The following is a 19,212-nucleotide window of genomic DNA, read 5'->3' as shown; positions in this document are numbered from 1 at the left end:
CCAGAGGTTTTAATGTTCAGTGTAAAAAAGAGCATATGCCTTTGGAATATGGAGCTATGCAAATAATCTATTTCTTAAAAATAGACTTGCTAGAAAATTACCTTTTTTGCCTTATGTAGGTACTATTTTGTAGTCTATAGTGTCTTCTATTTATAGACAAATGACCTTAACTTTTCAATAGTACTAAACCGGTACTTCAAGTACATTTTATGGATTGCCATAAAATGTATCTCATACTCTGCTTTTTTCACATGCTTTTTGCTCTGAAAAGATCTGGTTTTCTAAAAATGTTCTGCACAAGCAGGCTGATAACACGTGTCTGATGTAGAAGCTTACACTTTATCATTTGTATGCAATGAATGCTAAAAGCATTCAAAGTAATTTTGGGGAGTGTGCTCCTAGATTACTTTCTTTGTAATATAAGTTTGAGACGTTCATGTTATCTAGACACTGTAATTTGTAACGGACTATTTTACAGTACTGTAATGTGTTATGATTGTCTAACTTTTCTTTGAACTAAATGCTGTTTGGTTTTCTTTTTATGTATTGCTCACAATTTTTAAACGTAGTTAGAAGATACACTGTGTGTTTCATATGAGGATTCATCAGATCTATCTTCACTTTGTGATATATAACATTTTGACTAGGTACCTAAGTAATCATTCTTTTTTGGCAAGGTTTTTTGGTTTATACTCTATATTGTGTTGGCAAGGTGTGGTTTCCTTCATTGTCTCATCTGGAAGAGAAAACGGATTCTGGAGTATTTACACTGAAAAAGCCAAGTAAAGTTGTATCTCTTTTTTATCGTCTTCAGCTTCCTCATGTGTTTGTGAACTGTGTGGAATACTTTACTTCACGACTTCTTTTAGAAGAAATTCTCATCCAGTTGCAAAACCGCTCTTCTGAGACAGAACAGACTTCTCATGTGCCTTGTGATACTTTCAATGACTTTGTACGTCTGTTTAAACAAGCTGTTGCGAGTCAAGAGCTTCAAGATCAAACATTATACATTGTAAGTAATTTAATTTTAATGTTCCAGTTTCATTTCTATTAAGGTGTGAGTAATTGTTATCGATAATTTGTATGTGAAATGTGTGCATTATAGGGCAGTTTTCACAAAATTTCTGTGTGGACCTCATTCAGAATCTGCTGATAATGGTTAGATTCTTTACGTTGGTTTACTGGCTTTAGATGAGGTTCTGTATTTTTCCTCGTTTAGAACTTTTTCTACACAAAAACTGTAGAGCATAACTAATAATGAATATAAATTATATTATATATTTTAATTGGGTATGTAATAGTATTACAAAACCTTTAAATATAGAGAGCCTGTATTTATTTCATAATTAGTAAGTCATGCTTATGTTTCCTTGTGAAGATAGCTTCACAAATGAGAAAGCAAAGGTGGGAAGCAGGGCAGAAGTGAATTATGGAGCATGCAAATGACAAGAATTGGTTGGCTAGAATAGGTTCAAGTTAGAAGTGATATTAAGGAACTAAAATGCATAATTTCCTCTGTAAAAGTGCTGTTGAGATCTTACATCTTCAGCTATACTTGTGGCCCTCAGAGACAAGAACAGTAGTTTCAAAATTAAGGTGGAAAAAAAGACTGGAATGAAAAATTTGATATATTCAAGTGGAATAAACAGGCAGACTGCAGGAAAAATAATCAGAATTTAGATCACAGGAATGATTGAATCGGTAGTACCAGAATGCTAGTGTTTTGTTTTTTTTTTTTCCTGTGATAATCTTAACTACATAAATGAGTCAAAATTTGCAGACGTCTGTAATGGCATTTATCATGCCGAGAGATGGACACAGAAACAAATTTCAGGCATACAAGAGGTCTGAGGAAAGGACAAAGACTTCTCAAAACTACTTTTTTTTTTTTAGCTCTTGGTTGAAAAAAAATCTATTATCTTAAAAACATGAACGCCATAGTATTAGTGATGTGTAACTGTATATATGCGTTGTGGACGTGCAAAAGACATGGACTGAAATTTCAGCCCAGCAGCAGGAATTAAGATTTTTTTACAAGAGGTGAAATAGATTATTTAAGAAAACATGAAAGTGATTCAAGATTGAAAGCTTAATCACCCTGGGTAATCACTCTGCATGTTTCTCACAGCAATCAAGGGGCATACTGCTTGGGTTTTTTTGTAGTCAAACGAGAAGTTCATAATTACACTGAACGTTCTTCATTCTGTTTCACAGGTTATAGTTAAATAAGTTTTATTTCCATTTAAAAATACTTAAACACTGAGTTAAATAACTTCATATTATGTTTAGTGGAAACAGTACTATCTCAGTTTCCTACAGCTCATGAGGTTAATAAGTTTGACATACTTAAAAATTGAATGAAGAAAAAATGCACCAGTACTTACAATAGATAAGAAGTTATACATTGATAATTTGTTTTAATTTGCCATCACAAAAGTGGTATTGGCATCCTTTAACAATTCCATAAGAACAGAATTTAGCGCTAAAATAACCTTTAGGGAATTTCATAAAATACTTCCTATAGTAAAATTTTACTTTCAGATCAATATTTGGATTAAAAAACTGTTCTACATCAGTAAAGAATGCTTCATGTGTTATATGAAAATTAGTATCACTCAGAAAATTAGAAAGTTATTGAACAATGGTTAGAGAAGGCAAACTGTTAAATACCTAGAAAGGTTCAATTGTGTCATGTAAATAGTTGCTGAATCAGAAGAATTAAATATTAAATTAGTATTTCAGTTCTGTTCTGCATGGGAACAGACAGGAATGGGGGAAATCAATTAATGTATATTAACCTGTGTCATCGGGATTTATTGTAGAGTGGTTTAAATTGAGACTGATGGAAGACCAGCATGCTGGTAACGTAAACTGGCAATGCTAATTTATTCTGTTTCATTTTGGTAGTAAATAATGTCATATTTCAGCCCAATTAACTCAGAGCAGATTAAGATAAATGTTTTCTTTCAAGCAAAGGAGTCTAAATGTTTCTCTTAACCCAAGCATGGGTGTTGAATGCTTGTGATTACATATGAAAAATGAATTTATTCATTTTAACTACCTGGAAAACTGGAGCAGATATAACTTGTAGTCATTTATACATTTAAAATATTTAGCCCTTTACTGAAGTAACAAGCTGCTGTTTTTAATGTAAGTTGGCAGACAGTTCTAAAATGTATAGTTTTTAAAAAAAGCTGAAGGGTGACAAATGTATATTAAAACTAAGGAATAAGGTGTGGATTTATAGGCCTTTGGGTAGGCTCTTTCTGTGAACCACCTGACATATTGCACAAGCCAGGGTCACTGTATATTTTATCTGCTGTAATAGAAACTTTAGTCTGTTTCCCACTTAACTAAAAAGTAACATCTACTTAGGTCAAGATCTTAAAGCTTTGTGTTCAGTAGCTCCATGACACTGGGTCCAATAAGCAGTATTTTATTAGTAAAAATATGTAGCCTCTATTTGGTCAGTAACGTAAAGCGGTGTTCATTCCTGAAGTTGTTTATTATATGAACCAAATGCAGATGTCAATATAAAATCTTATGTTATATTGTAGTTTTAAATAAATTCCCAAGAAGTGTGAGCTGTTGTTGCAGACATACTGCTCTTTCAGGTTTTTTTCCTGTACAGTGTGATTTTGAAATACCATTTTCATAAAATGTTTCTTGGTTGTCCACATAAAATTCTGTAGGCAACAAAAATGATAGATGTCTTGATATTTTGGTGTGGGGAGGAAATATAAAAGGATAGAAAAATATAATTTTCTAGGGACGTATAGTTTCTGTTTCAACAGCAGTAACTCAAGTAATGAACTTCAGAATTTAGATTTATATTGTGAGTAGTAAATAAAACACAAAAGAAATGTGTTTCTATTCTCTTTTTTCATTCCTGTTAAGATTTTAAGTGCACTAGAAATACAAATTTTTTTTTGCCAAAGGATGCATGTTTTTGTGCTCCTATTTTTTTCTCTAGGCTGCAAATTGTTAGTTGTTTAGATACAGTGTTTCCTGTTTAAGCTGTACATATGCTACATACCTGTTACTGCTATGTGAGGTTTGCATACAATAAATCCTGTAAATTTCTAGGCTGCAAACTATGGCAAGAAAAGTTTCTCTCAAGATTCATTTGTGTGAATTCTAGATGATAGCTAACTTCTTGAAAATATTAGCTCTTATTTGTTTCTGAAAAATAATTTCATAGTGGGAAAAGATAGCTCTCCTACAGTAAGCATGTTGCTATAGTGCTACAGTACTACACATAATTTTTAAGTGTAAGAAGAATTTTGGACAAAAATTGATGTTTCAATGGTTGTTAATGATATCATGGCTTTGTCAGTGATATTCTTGACTGGTATACTTATGTTTTAATTCTTACTGTCATAAGGCATGAGAATCACAGAATCACTAAGGTTGGAAAAGACCTGTAAGATCAAGTCCAACCATTACAAAAAAACCAAAACCAACCAAACAAACGAAAAAAAACCCCAAAAACCACCAACCACAACAAAGCCACACAAAAAACCACCCACACCACACAACACCATGCCCATCAAGCCACGAGTGTTGCTTGCCTGCGGATTGTATCTTTTTTTTAGATGGCAGAGCTGCTTGGGCTTCCCGGAAGCACACCTGAAGCAATAATCTCTCCAATGTTGCTTTTTTAAGGGGTCTTGATAGCTAGGTGGTTTCTGCTGTCTAAGAGCCATCGGTGAAATGAGTTTCCAGTAGCTAAGAATTAATTTTAAGTCCATGTGAGAATGGAAGTTGACATTGTCTGTATAAGTTCCTTGTTTTGTTAAAAGGTACTGGATAGAGCAGAGCAGCTGAGGGAAATGGAAGCAAACATCCTGCCAGCGTTTCTTAGGCTTCAAGAGTTGGTAAGTGTCTGGAAAAAAATTAATGTATGTGTCCTGTGTATTGAAAGTAACTGAGCACGTGGTATCTGTCCATTTAGGCTCACAGATCAGGATAAGTGATTCTTTAGATGAGAAAAGTTGCATAATTAATTCCCCCCTGCAAATAATCAACTGGCAGTGGTCAAAACTGGAAACCAAACCAGAATTTAAACATTGACAGGTTTTTCTTACAGTCTTAATTTTTTTTAGAATTCTGTTTAATAGTATCTTGTTTTATGATATCTGATCTATTGTAGATTCTTTTGAGGCTGGTGTCAGATACATAGCTGTCTTTTCTAGATATTTTTGTTTTTAAGAAGAATGTGAAATTTTTCTACTCTTCATTTAAAGTTTTGTAATAATTGTAGAAAAAAAATCTCAGGCAGACTATAATCTATAAGGAGAAGCTTCAACATAGCTCCTATTAGCTTGGTACAAACAAATAAAACCCCTTTTAGAGGTTGTCAGATGTTTGTGTGGGAATCCAAATTCTGCTTCTCAGTCAGCTGCTGATTCAAGAGAGCCCAACCACATTGAGTGAATTCAGCATTGGAAGCGTGAGTTTGCAACTCAGGAAACATTTGTTTTCCTCAAGTTTCTCCCATGTGAAACTTCACAACATTACATGGTGGCTGGCTTGAGGATGGTCAGTAGACCACCAGCTATTTAATTGTGACTGGAGCTGCACAGCTCAGCAGCTGCGAATGTGCTTTATGATGGCAGAGAGTTTTTACACTTCTACTGGAATTGTGCCACAGCATGTTTCTGATTGGAGTAAACCACTGTATCTTTCCCTCTCTCACTTCTGAAGTATCAAAGCTTACATTTTGGAATAAGGAAAAATGGTGCATTCTCTGAAGAGAAACTGAAGACAAAACCAGAAGGTGGTGGTGCTTTGAAATGTCTGAACATCTAAATAGCTGAAATTACACTTGTTATCTCAAGACTTTTGTGTGGCACTCAATCTTCTGGTAATGCTGATTTCTGTATTTACTGAATGAAGACTGATTCACAGCTGTGTTCTTAATCCTGGCAGCTGGTGCATTTTCTGGCTCTTTTTATCTGTTCTGCCCATGTTCTGGATTTTGCTGCCCCTGAAGCAGAAACAACCTGTCTGACAGAGAGAAAGAAGGAAATCTTAGGCCTATGATTGCTGTTCAGGGACCAAAAAACCATAGGCTAAGACTTAAATATGCTAGAGAAATACTTCAAAAGTAACCTCCAAATAAGTTTGTCAGCTTTCCTGAATGCTGAGATTCCAGTTGCTTAAATTCTGGATTCTGGACTGAGGCTTTGTAAAACTGTTGTGTGGCTGATCTTGCAGAGGAATGTTGTAGAAGCAAATCTGCTGCATCACATCCTTTCCTGGAGTGAAAGCAGAGAAGAAACTTCATTAATGGTGAAAGATTTCATGGGACTGGGGTATTGTTGGTGAAGAATGTGCCACAGGATGCATGATTTCTGTGAGGATTGTGGTGGGAAGTACTTAAGTTTTTCATATTGGAAGGTCTGTCAGGAACTGAACTGAAAATACCTTAGTACTTTTCTCAGCTAAAATACTAGGAGAGAGGGGAGAGGAACACAATTGAAAGCGATGTACAGAAAGATGCACTCTCATTCAAAGAAAAAAAAAAACAACTATGAAAATAGAGAAAGAAGAAGCAGTAAAGAATATGGGGTGGGTGCCACTTTGGCAAGAACTGGGAAGAGTAAATAAAAAGATTCTCCCTGAATTTCAGGGAAAGGGAATAATATTGAAACTTTTCTTTCAAGTCATTCATAGCTCATATTAAGCATTGTCAATTCAATTGCGTTACTTCCTCTTATTTTCTTGAGGTACCTCAATAGTTTTGAAATGTCTTTCTTGAAGAACCGTATTTAAAAGCATCTTTTGTTATGCAGAATTTTTAGTATGGTTGCAAAAACCTTGCAAAAAAGGAATCTACTTGGTATTGTCTAGTACCAGAGCTCTATCATCCCACAAAGCTTCCACATCAGTGAAATGGCAAGGGATGAGAAGAAATCTCATGTAATTATGAAAATCTGCAAACATATGAGCTTCTTGATTAGTCCAGCTGAAGCTTTATTACTATGCTAGTAATTTGTATTAAACTGTAAATTTGATTATTTTTGTGGAACAGAAATGTCACAATAATAATTTTTCTCATTGATATTGTGACATGTAATGTTATTTTCTTCTTTCTTTGCTTATCTGTCACTCTGTCTTTTTTCTTTTTTCTTCCCTGGGTAGACTGACAGAAATGTGACAGTTGTCCTGCTCAGTGAAATAGTATGGGAACTGTTCCGTCCAAATACTGGATGCTTTGAGCCATTCACCTTGTATTTTCCTGATTACAGCATAGGTAAACTAATTCTTTAATCTTCTTTTTGGGGATTGAATAATACTTTGTCAAACAACATCCAAATGTTTTTTCTTTGTTTATCAGCATGCCTTTTGCAGAATCCGGAGTATGTAATAGTTCCTGGAATGTAAAAGTCTATATTTGCACAACCTCTAAAAGACTTGTCTTTTTCCACTTGCCAGAACATCAAAAAGTAACATTTTGGTTCCATTATATTTGCTGGTTTAGTTTTTGGTGGATTTGAGGCTTTTTAGTGATGATTATAGTTTGTTTTTCCACTTAACTTGTAGAATGTGGTCAGTTTACTAAGTGAGCTTTAAATAATCAAAAGTTACTTTTGTTTAAACAGGACACCTGCAGAAGATCTTGTCTCAGAATCATCCCCCGGAATATTCTGCGGATTTCTATGCTGCATATATCAATATTCTGCTTGGTGTCTTCTACATGGTCTGTAGGGATCTGAAAGAACTTCAGCATCTGGTGAGATGGGCTCCTTTACAGTTGTTGTTTTGTTTTGGGGTGTTTTTTTGCCAAATAAGCTCTGAAAGTCTAGATTTATTGTTGAATATGGACAAAGAGAAAAATCATGGAATCATAAAATAGTTTGGGTTGGAAGGGGCCTTTAAAGGTCATCTAGTCCAACCCCTGTGCAATGAGCAGGGACATCTTCAACTAGATCAGGTTGCTCAGAGCCCCATCCAACCTGACCTTGAATGTTTCCAGGGATGTGGCATCTACCAGCTCTCTGGGCAACCTGTTCCAGTGTTTCACCTCCCTCATCGTAAAAAAGTCTTCCTTATGACTAGTCTGAATCTACCCTTTTAAGAATGTGTTAGCTCAAAATGCAGTTTCCCTAAAAATCCATTACAGTGGTTGCAATTGTTTTGGTGGCTGTAAAGGGTTTCCATTGCTATGTAGTTTTCTGGTCAGAGGCAACAAAAGCTGCACTAATGAGATGCCAGGCTGTGTGTGGTTCACTCAGCCTAGAACTTCTGTTGGGGTTTTTGAGCTCAAGCTGTTCCTCAATATCAGAGAGTGACTGAGAAGACTAGGTTACCTTTTTTCACCTGTTGGGATAAGGAGATAAATGTGATGAAACGTTACTGGTAAGTACACTGAAGCAAATGCTGCAACTGCAGCGGTTTTTGAGGGACAACTCCATTACAGACTTGGTTAATGATTTTTTTGTGTTTGTTTGTAATTCAGTCAGAGGAAGTAATAGTTATGATTTTACTTATTCAAGCAATGGTCGGCCTCACTGTGCTTCTTTTTTCTTGAAGTTCTTACATGTCGTTATGTGGCTTTGCTCTTATTGCTACCTCCTTGCTCACGTGGACTTCTGTAATCCCTAAATAGCCTTCTGTTTTATTCGTTTCCTGGACTATGTAGTGGAATGCCAGACAGTTGCTTTCAACATTTGAATTCAATTACATGGTCTCAGCATGTCCAGCCTCAGGTTCTATTGTTTCCCGTGTTTATTAAATGTAACTTGCCGCCCAACATTCTTTATACTTCAACGTTATAGGAAATTTAACTTAAAATTTGAAACATTTTCCTATATTATTTAGGAGTGTAAAATTTTCACTTGATTTGCCTCCTGCAGAGGATTTTAAGGTAACCAAGCTGTTACAAGCCAGATCTGTTGCACAGTTTTACAGAAATATAACATTAGTTTGACTCAAAAGCCTGGAGAAGTGAGGATTGGCATAAATATTTTCATTGTCTGTCTTTTGGAATTAAGAATCAAATAGGTAAGTCGAAGTTCCTGCAATACAGTCATGCTTGAGGGAACAAAAATACATTGACGATATTTGGAAAAAGCAGTTTTAACCATATATCAATTGAAGAACGTAATAGCAAACAAACTAACAGAAGAAAAATAAAAATTACTTGACGGTGACCTTTGCATTAGAAAAGCTGAATAGCAATAGCAATTATTAGCTCATCAGATTAGTATTTAAGTAACTACGCTGTGTACAAGGAAATTTTACAAGTTTGAAGTGATTGGTGGTTATGGCCAGTGAAACAAATCAGTGCTAGTGAGATGATCTGAATGTTCTGCCTGCATTTCCATCAGGAAAATGTAGCTAAACTTCAGCTGAACTTACCTGTTAACTATACAGGTTTTATATTTAAATGAGATTTCTATTTGTGTCTCCATCAGATTTCAGCAACTACGGTCACAGTTCTTCTAGACATGTACTTGAGTTGCTCTGCTTATCAGAGTAATTTCATTAGCTTTAGATGCACTGTTTGTATGTGTGTGAAATACCAACATTATGAAAAGATTTACGTAATTGGACCCTAAATTCTTTTTCGTGCTTGACAAGTCTCTTCTGTAGAAGGTAATGACAGACACATGCAACTGTCTGTAGGCTTCTGAACAACTCTGTAGTGTCTAATATAGACTCTAAATGTGTACGTTATTATGCGTCTTTATTAATAATACATTCTGGAATTATATTAGATTTATATGTGGAAGTTACTGCATTGAGTTCTGTATACTAGCACAGAGATTTAATAAGGTGCAGTAGCACAGAAGGAGAATGAGATGTGAGGATTTTAATTTTACAAAATGCTGTGTGATATTGATTTAACCATTTTAGAACAGATTACAACCTTGTCAAGATATCTCAATCTTGTCTTAGGCAAAAGGAGTTCATTTGAATATGGAATGTGTTAGCGGGGTTTTTTGGGTTTGGGTTTTTTTCTTAACTAATTTCCGCTTGTGTGCATGTAAGTATGTGTGGCCTACTTTTGAACATGAACTGCTCCTGGAATGGAGAGTTTTATCTGAAAATGAAGGGATGAGTGAAGTTGATGAAGACATTTTTGCGTTCATAATGTTTAATTATGATGTTATTTAAAAAAAAAAAAATGCAACCCCTGAGTACAGTAAACAGATTTTGCTGCGATGAAAACCAAATAACCTGTGATAGATTACTTCTGTTTGTATTTTCATCTGCAGAAATGTTGTGAAGTTTTACAGTATAATGTTTGGAAGCAAGCGGCATAATTATTGACTGAAAAATAATTAATTGGTTTTGCAAGTAATGAATTACTCTGCTTGTTATATTCTGTAGCTAGATCAAATATATAGTACATTTTTAATATGTTGTACTTTTTACTTTCTGTAGGCAGCGCTCAATTTTTCTAAATACTGTGAACCAGTGGTCAGAGGAGAAGGTAAGCTTCTGTCTTTAATTTGAGCAGGTGTATGAGAGTGCAGGTGCCCTCCTTTGGGTTTTGTGGAAGACTTTGCTTCGATCCTTGCTGTGTTGTTATCATTTCTCTGGTCACAACAGCATTGCTTATTCCAGTTGCACCCAGTAGGCAGCATTTGCAGCAGAAGCTGTAGATGACATTTGCTGGTGGTGTTTTATGGAAATGAGATGGAAAGACTGTGAAAGCTTGCTTCCCCCTATAAATCTTTCTCGTCACTCAGCCACCAGGACTTCTGAAAAGTAGTGGGACAAATCATTTCTCTGTCAAGGCGAAGAGGAGAAAATGAGAGCAGAGGTTCTGCCAAACTGTCCCAGAATAAAGCACAGAGAAACAGCCTTGCCGTGGTAGCATGTGCTTGCAAATGGGTGATGATGGTGCATCATCCTAATACAGCATTTCAGAGTCAGGGTGTTAGACTTATTATGTCATGCCTGTGACTGTTCAGGTGTTAGAGATAAGAGTTTTAGTGTTGTGTGAGTTAAATGTTTAACAGATTTGATTCTGGCTTGGTGCAGCAAATGAACGTGACACCCGCAAACTCTGGAAAAATATTGAACCTCATTTGAAGAAGGCAATGCAGACTGTTTATCTCCGGGAAATATCCAGGTAATTTGGGGGAAGAGGGCTTGTTTGTTTTGTTACATTGCTGTTAACAGGCTTCCTTTCTAAATATTTACTCTCTCAATTATGTTTCATGGCTAGTGTTTCTTTTTTGCTAGATAGAATCTTTTTTCTTTAACGTGCATTTCTTTCTTACTGTATAATGTTAGAAATAGGGTATCTCAGGAGAAAATTTTTAAATGAAACGGTATTTGTAGCATATAAAATATTTAATAAGTAAAGCAGTGGCAGCAGGTTGTGTTCTCTTTTTCATTGATGGTCATACAGATAGACCCATTTTCTGTCATGTATGAAACTGCCAAGCATGGGAATCCATCACCAGAATATACAGGTACAGTTTAAAACACACTTGTAAAGTTGACTTGGCAGATCCTTGCTGTACCAAGCATGTATGCAAGCCTCAAAAGTCTTATGAGACGTTACAAATTTTGAATATCTGTGTCCCTTAGCTTTGTTTAGTAGAGCTAGGTTTGTATGTTTACTCTGCTTTCTGACCCCATATTTTCTTGTCCAAGGGCAAAATTTTCCTTACATGGGATTACCATTTTTGACAGCATTAAAAGCTGTTGTCCTGCTAACGGGCTCAGTTTCTCTTGGTATGGTTTTAGATTCCTTGTTTATTTCTTAAGTTGCCAGACTGACAGAAAAAAGATGGTGGTGTTCATTTTTAATGGTAATAATCGGCTTAGATTTAATGTCTTCTCTGCCTTTAAGATGAGTGATTCTGATGTTACGCTGTGTAAAGAGAGATAATTCAGTAGTGTTTGTATCAAGATAAAGAAATCGGACATAAGGATTTCTTTCCTTTGAATGTCATTGAGGCCACAGAGTATTCTGGTAACTGAACCTGGGTGTGTAGTAGAAGTCTTTGCTGAATGTTTTGGAAAAGTGATTGTTTCTTCAAAAAGAGAATTGATTTTACTCCATATGAGCTAGATTTCACTGTATAATGAGGCATTATTCTGTTTGCCTCAAATATGTATTTATACTCAATATTGATCTTGATTACACAGTCCACTCAGGATCTTCCTGATGTTTTATATTGTGTAATTGCCTACACTAATTAGGGTGTAATATAAGATTATGGTATAAAATATCTTATTAATTGTTTCCAAAATAACTAGATTTCCCTCTTTACAGTTTTCTTTGATTATGAATTTGAGCTTTGCTGGTTTTTTTATTATAAATTTCAGCTTTCTGCATAATAGCGCTAGGATTTACCTCTGTGTACCAGTTAATGCTTGAGGAATTAAAATGACCATATCACTTTTTCTGGCCACAGAACTGTAATTATTCTGGGCTTTTCTTCAAGTTAAAAGTTGTAGCAATAGAACTTTGCTGTCAGCTGTTGTGCTACCTAAACTGAGATGAAAATGTAACTTTTTCATTCTACCTGTAAAATAGACATTGGATAAAAACTTTGCTCATTGATAATTTGATTGATCATTCATTATAATTGGAGTACTACATCAGCTCTCATTAAACTGTTCTCATAAGTTTTATGGCTTATGGCTCATAAACCCTGTTCATAAAGATCATTACAAAACAAAAAAGCACTGGTGCTTTAACAAACCTTTTTTTACCCCCTTGTGGTATACAAAATGATCTAAAATCATGACGTTTCTAACAATGTTGTTCCTTAAGAGAAGTTTTAAAGTGAAATTTTTTTCTGTTGTTTAGGAAAACACCATACTACTTGCAGACATTTTTCACTGACAGAATGTTCCATCTTGATATCTTCAAAGTTTTTCAGTGAAGAACAAGTGTTGCTGTGTTTTTTATGTAGACTTCAAAATTACATTATGAAGTAATTATAGTATTGTTCTCACTAGCATAAACAGTTACTAATCAGATTAAAAAAAAACAAAACTATCACTGTTCTTACTTTTTATCTAATTCTGCATTGTTCTTGAAACTTAGAACGCTATTGATACTTGCTTACTGGTGGTAGTTGGATGGAAAGAAATTGATATTTTACAATTAGTAAGTGTCATTAAAATATATGTATACCAAGCAGGTAGTTTTCTCTAAAACGCTAACAGATACTTCATCTTTATATATTTGCATTATCTGTCTTTTAGCTCACAGTGGGAGCGCTTACAGCGTGATGACGGAGAACCTGGGCAGTTGAAAGGTATTGGATACAGTAACTCCGTAGGGGCTTGTAATGTGAAATGTGTACTTTTCAGTTTGACTGGGTCATTGTTATCTGAGAACATGTGAATGAAACTGCATAGGTGAGGCTACCTGTTAGCATTCAGTTACAGTTCAGGGTCATCATGGTTTTTTGAGAACATTTTGAGGACTGTTACTATTTTTTCCCCTAGTATATATACTGGGAGTAATCTTCCCTAAGGTGTCCTTTGTGGGTAAAAGCAGACTTCTTTAAAGCAGTATTTCTTATGTAAGAATGGACGAGGAATGGGTTGACCCCGATGGTCAAACCTCTGTGTGCCAACTGGCAGAATGGTCTGAGTGGGGAGAAGGGAATATTATACCTGGTGTATTACACTGGATTAGTGCATTCCTAAACAAAACAGCTGTCCTGTGTCCTGATTTCTTGGCAAAGAGAAATGTCAGAATTGCAAGAATTCTTTCTGTCCTTTCCTTGGAGGAGTACAGCTTTGTTGATTTTGTAGTTTATACAGGCTTGAAAGTCAAATGTCAATATATGTGTCAGCCTTCATTTGCAATTTAGGAAGGAATACTAAAACATTTTCCTGGTGATGCCAGTCGGTCATGGTCTTTTGACCAGTTCATAGTTTGGGAACACTTTTTCCATATGATCTATCATGACAAATAAGTTCTTGATCATGAAATACTTCTGCACCTGACAGCCTCAAAAAGGGAGACTTTATTTAAAACACGTTTTCTAGGATTTTTAGGTACATGTAGTAGGAGAAATTGTCTTGTTGGTAAACAGCATTTGATAATAACATGCTTAAAAAGCAATTATAATGAATTTTACTGTGGATGTAAATAAGCAAATAGTTCAGTGCATGATGCAATATTGGCAGACCAGAATAATGGAGTAGAAACAGATATTTCTGTATTAAACTAAATTGTGTATATGTAAGAGTTTATTTGGTGTTGCATTTTGTAATTAACATGCAATACAAAACAGTCTCTTGATTGTAAATGAAACTAAAACTGCTGTCCTTTTGTGCCTGTATGAGAGGAAATTATTACTAGCTATCATCCAGGATGCTTCTCATCACACTGGGGGCTCTGAATCTTAACTTTTAAACATATTTAATTCCTTGATTTTTATTTGCTGATATTTGTGGATTAAAGCATAAGAGTACGGGTACTTCACAGAACAAGAAACCATTGAAATGAAAATCTGTAAGCAAAGACGGCACAAGAGAGTCCCCTTGGTGGTCTCCGTAGTTAGACAACTGATAAAGTAAGGTGGTTTGATCGTCCTATTCATATTCATAAGCTGCGTAAAAGCAGCAACTACTGTGACAAGAGCGGTGGAATGTAAAGGGAAAAAATACAAAGTAAAAGTAAAAAGAGGGAAGGAAAAGTCTCACTAGACTGTAGTTCTTGTGTGTTTTAATGTATGAGACTTTAATCTTAATGAAGTGTACATGTAGCAGGCTAGGTCAACTGGATCAAGTTTAAAATTTTGAAAACGTGTTTTGTAGGAAATAAAACAGCGGCTAAAAATTGTGAGATACTGAACTGTTTCTCATAAGTGCAGCCCTGCTTCTTTTTCCATCATGTCAGCCCTGTTCCTGGCTGAGGTGTCTGGCATAGTCTGGAGCAGCCTGAAGGTGGGGTCTTGGAGAAAAGCTTTGCCATTGTATTTAAATACATCTCTTCATCTGCCCTGTTTGCCAGAAAAATTACTTTAAAATTAAAGTAGCCTGGAATTTTTTTTTAGGGAGATCACACCTTAGTGATTTATGAATCTCCGATGCTTCAAATACAGTTTTTGAGATGCGTCCATAAAGAGTTTAGAATGTTAGTTTTGTTTAGCTTTGTGCCATTCCTTGGCCCTTCACTGCTTTTTATATCTGTGATAATGGGGTTGAGAAAATAGCCATACTCATTTAGGAGCAGGAGAGAAGGAACAGAAGAAGGATGCAAACAAGTCTAATTTGAAGTTTGTGGATGTTCAGAGTGGGTTTCAGTGACTCATAAACTGTTCGTTTATTTTACAGGACTTTCTGCACATACACACATGGAACTTCCTTATTACTCCAAATTTCTTCTAATAGCTGCTTACCTTGCCTCCTACAATCCTGTTAGGACAGATAAGAGGTTCTTTCTTAAGGTAATGAGATTTTTTTTTCTTAGTGCTGCTTACTGTATTCCTACCTACTGAATTTCCTAGTTTAAAACTCTTCGACCATTCATTTTGAGCTCTGTTTCTGTGTGTGGTTCATTTGATTTGATCAGAAGTTTTTCCTGTATATCACATATTCTGATTGGTAATGATCATTTAGTTATTATTAATGTCTAATAAACCCAACTTCCTCTTCACGTCAAAACATGCATAACACTGTTATGGCACAAGTATTTTGCTTTGATTTTTTTGTAATTTGATACAGCTCTGTTTTGTAGAGATTTTAGTGGAGTGTCTGCAGTGTCCTTAGGCATAAGCCACACTTAAATTTCTGGAGTAAGATACAAACCACAACTGCGTTAGCCTTTAATGAGGTAAAATCACATAGTGTATTGTTAACGTATTTATACAATTTTAATCTTCTGAAACAGAAACATACAAAAGGTTGCTTTTGCACAAGATGTGTTTCCATTAGCTGGCACATGTTGTGCTGAAATGATGGTAATGCATGTTTTAGGATAAATGTATAATCCTCACTACCAAATCATGGGCTAAACCCCATTTTCTGTAAATTCTTGCCATGTACAGGTTGAATTTTTTTTTTTTTTTCTTTGGGCTATTTTGTGGTCATGCTGCAAACAAATGCTGTGGTGCCATAGTTTGCAGTCTGTCTCTTTCTTACCCAGGATCTTCATTTCTCCTTAAGCCTGCCTCATTGTGTTGTTTTTGAGGTCTTCATTTGACAAAATATAGGGAGTAAGGCAGATATCAGAAAAGTGATTGGGCAATTATGCTTTCTATGCATTTCACCAACTTCAAGGTTTTCTATATTATTACAGTATGTATTAATATATGCGCAGGTGTATAAATGTGTGGTATTCATGATAGGTGTGAACAACTGAAGAAAATGAGAACAAGACAAATTTGTAGAAATATGCTTGTTTTCTTCTTCCCTCTTGAAAATAAAAAATGGATACATGTTTTGAGAAGTTACTGCAGTTCTTAGTGATGATATACTAGTACGTTTGTAGTTTAAATATGGGTTTGTGTTTCTGGTATGATCTTACTTTGAAAGCTGTAGGTGTTTCACCCTTTTGTCTAGTCTTTTCCTGAGAAGAGTGTAGGATTACTTGTAGTAAGTGCAGATTGACAAGTTTTCTTTATGGGCAACCTTTTGTTCTTTTCACTTGGCCAAAGCAATCTCTTTGTAAAAGATTTATTTGCTGAAGAAGTGTTTTTGCCCAGATTTTTCCGTATCAGTCTCGGAACTCAAAGAACCAGGAAAGCTTACAAGAGTCAAGTCAGTAAAGCATGTTGTCAAAAATTGCTGTATCTTTCTTGTTTGTGTTCACTGAACAACCTTCTCGATTTAATTTTTTTCCTTTCTCCTTTTTTAGTATCTCTGAATTTTGTTTCCGCTCTTGCACATGAACCCTGCTAAACTTTTGTACAGTAAACATGGGCTTTTAAGGTTTTTGGAGCAGGGACTGTGAGAGTATTTCAATCAGTGATACTAAGTATTTTTCCCAGGAACTGGTGAAGCAGAAGTTACCATTCTTGCTACACGTATCATCTGATAGGAGTTAGCCCTTCATCAGGTGCTAAGGCAAATTTCAGAAATAGCTCCATCTCAAAGCCCACCAAAACCAACACTTTTGGGGGCATGTTCAAGTTGAGCATTTTTAGAAGTCATATGGACTGTGAAAATAGAATATGGTTTTATCCGGTTTGTAATGAGATTCAGAGTAGATTACAGAAAAGTATCTTCTGGAGTGATTTAACTAAGGACTGCTAGACAGAAAAGGGATGCAAACAAAAAGATGATCAATGAGCTGCTAATCCGCACTACTGGTATAGGTGCTAGGCTATACTACAGCTAAAGATAAATTCCCAGTTTGTGGCAGCCTGGAATGCTAACAGCCTGATAAAGCAATGAAGTAATAATTGGCAGCACTGCTATTAATTATGTGAAAATTCAAGAGCTTTGCAGTAGGTTGAGAGAAAAATATGAAATTGGTTTTGAAAGGTAGTCTTTAAAACAGAAGAAGAATAGCAATCTATATGAAGTCTTCATCTTACCATTTTAATAGAAAACAGAATAAAAAACTAACTGAAACTTAGCTCTAAATTTCATGTTTCTTTGTGCTTGCACAGAAATAGGGCACCTGCTCACCTGCTTTGAAACACTTTTGATATAACTTAAATACACCATACGGAGATCCCAGCATAACCTTTAAAATTCAGGAATGCAGTTTGTTGTGATCCATCACTAGCATGCTGTGTAACCTTAGGCTTGATCACTTTCCCCTCCAAAAGGTGTCTGTTATCACTGCAGTCTTCTTTTCAAAGGCATGATAAAAAGACTACTTTGTTGTCTCTGTGTGATATGTATTAATTGAATGAAGTAATTTTTTTCAGTCTGGCAAATTATGTAAAGGAAACTTAAAGCCCTGTCCAATACTAAGCTCTTCAGAAGTCAGTCAAGAAAAGCCACAGTTACTGAGATCGTCTTGACATGGCTGAGTATTGAGGTCCACAAATACTAAGTGCGAGATTTTAAACATTAAAATGTAAAAAGAATTCCTTCATTTGAGGTATTTTTTTTTTCTCCCTGATTCATTGAGCATGCTTATAAGTTATACTTATTAATAAGGTATACTTCTCAAGGCTGTGGAAAAACTCATCAGGTGATATTTTGAGAATTAGCACATAACTATGTTTAAAGAATATTATACTTGTACCTCTCCACTAATTTTACATCATTTACACACGTCATCCCTCATGTCTCCCTCTGCCTTTTTAATTTTTTTTTTACCCATTCATTTGTAATATCTTGTTTACTATATTTCTGTCCTTGTCTTGCCCTCACATTTTCAGTTGAGATCCAAGAACACTTGATTATTTTCTTTGGTCAGTCCTTCCTTTCTAAATGCTGCTTTAAAGCGGCGCCTTTTTAAATTATTTCCACACACCCCCGCGCCCCCCCCCCCCTTCCTGTTTGTAGTTTGGCTCCTGCACCTTGAACTATCTTTGTATTGTACTGATTTAATTCCTGGTTGTCATTCTGCCAACTTGCATACCATCCAAATTCTAAAACGGAGCATATAAAAGGTGAAAATTCAGATGGATTTTATGCATGGATACATTTTGAAAATGAAGTGACCATCATTTAAACTTCTCTGGAAAGAGAAAGAAGTGAAACATCTGTCTTTTTCATTAGGTGACTGAGGGTAGGAGGAGGATGGTAGCATGAAGTCATATTAAAAACAAATTTTTACTGCCTCTTCTCATCAGTCCCTGATTAGATCAGAAAAAAACCTTATGCATGTCACCAAAAAATATTAGTGTGGGTTTTTTTGGCTTTGCACCACTTGGGACACAATGAAGCAATAAGTAAGGCAAGTGTAATTTTAGAGCTTCTAGTAAGGATTGCTAGTAACATCAGAGACAAATACTGGAGGTGTAGTAAAGAAGCAGACCCAGACTAGCATACTATCATATGTAGCATAAAGTTTTTTGTTGACTGTTTTGTTTCTGTCTTTGCTATGGAAGGAACATAAAATAACTTACATATAATATTTGCTATTGTCTGTTGTTTACAGCATCATGGGAAAATTAGGAAGACCAACTTTATGAAGAAACATGAAAAGGTATGTATTTTATCTTTCTAAGCTGAGCTTGGCAAAACATATTTTCTTTCTACTGTACTGCTGGTTTTGTTTTTTGTTTTGCCTCATTGTTTACTATAGAAACAACAGAATTGCATAAATAACAATTATTGGTGCATTTGTTTCATATGATGCACACATTTTTT

General features: G+C 35.3%; 1 protein-coding gene across 2 annotated transcripts in view; it reads left to right on the top strand.

The window, feature by feature from the left end:
• The window catches only part of ORC5 (origin recognition complex subunit 5), a 70,539-nt gene that overhangs the window by 4,469 nt on the left and 46,858 nt on the right, over positions 1-19,212 (top strand). For both annotated transcript variants that reach the window (XM_059816915.1, XM_059816916.1), the window contains exons 3-11: positions 815-1,012; positions 4,803-4,877; positions 7,147-7,258; positions 7,608-7,738; positions 10,396-10,444; positions 10,999-11,089; positions 13,186-13,238; positions 15,274-15,386; positions 19,001-19,048. In XM_059816915.1, coding sequence (XP_059672898.1) covers positions 815-1,012; positions 4,803-4,877; positions 7,147-7,258; positions 7,608-7,738; positions 10,396-10,444; positions 10,999-11,089; positions 13,186-13,238; positions 15,274-15,386; positions 19,001-19,048 — 870 coding nt within the window. The remainder of the gene's footprint in view (positions 1-814; positions 1,013-4,802; positions 4,878-7,146; positions 7,259-7,607; positions 7,739-10,395; positions 10,445-10,998; positions 11,090-13,185; positions 13,239-15,273; positions 15,387-19,000; positions 19,049-19,212) is intronic.

Source organism: Gavia stellata, chromosome 4 (genome assembly GCF_030936135.1).
Source record: "Gavia stellata isolate bGavSte3 chromosome 4, bGavSte3.hap2, whole genome shotgun sequence".
Taxonomy (NCBI): domain Eukaryota; kingdom Metazoa; phylum Chordata; class Aves; order Gaviiformes; family Gaviidae; genus Gavia; species Gavia stellata.
This window is presented reverse-complemented; position numbering and strand designations above follow the sequence as displayed.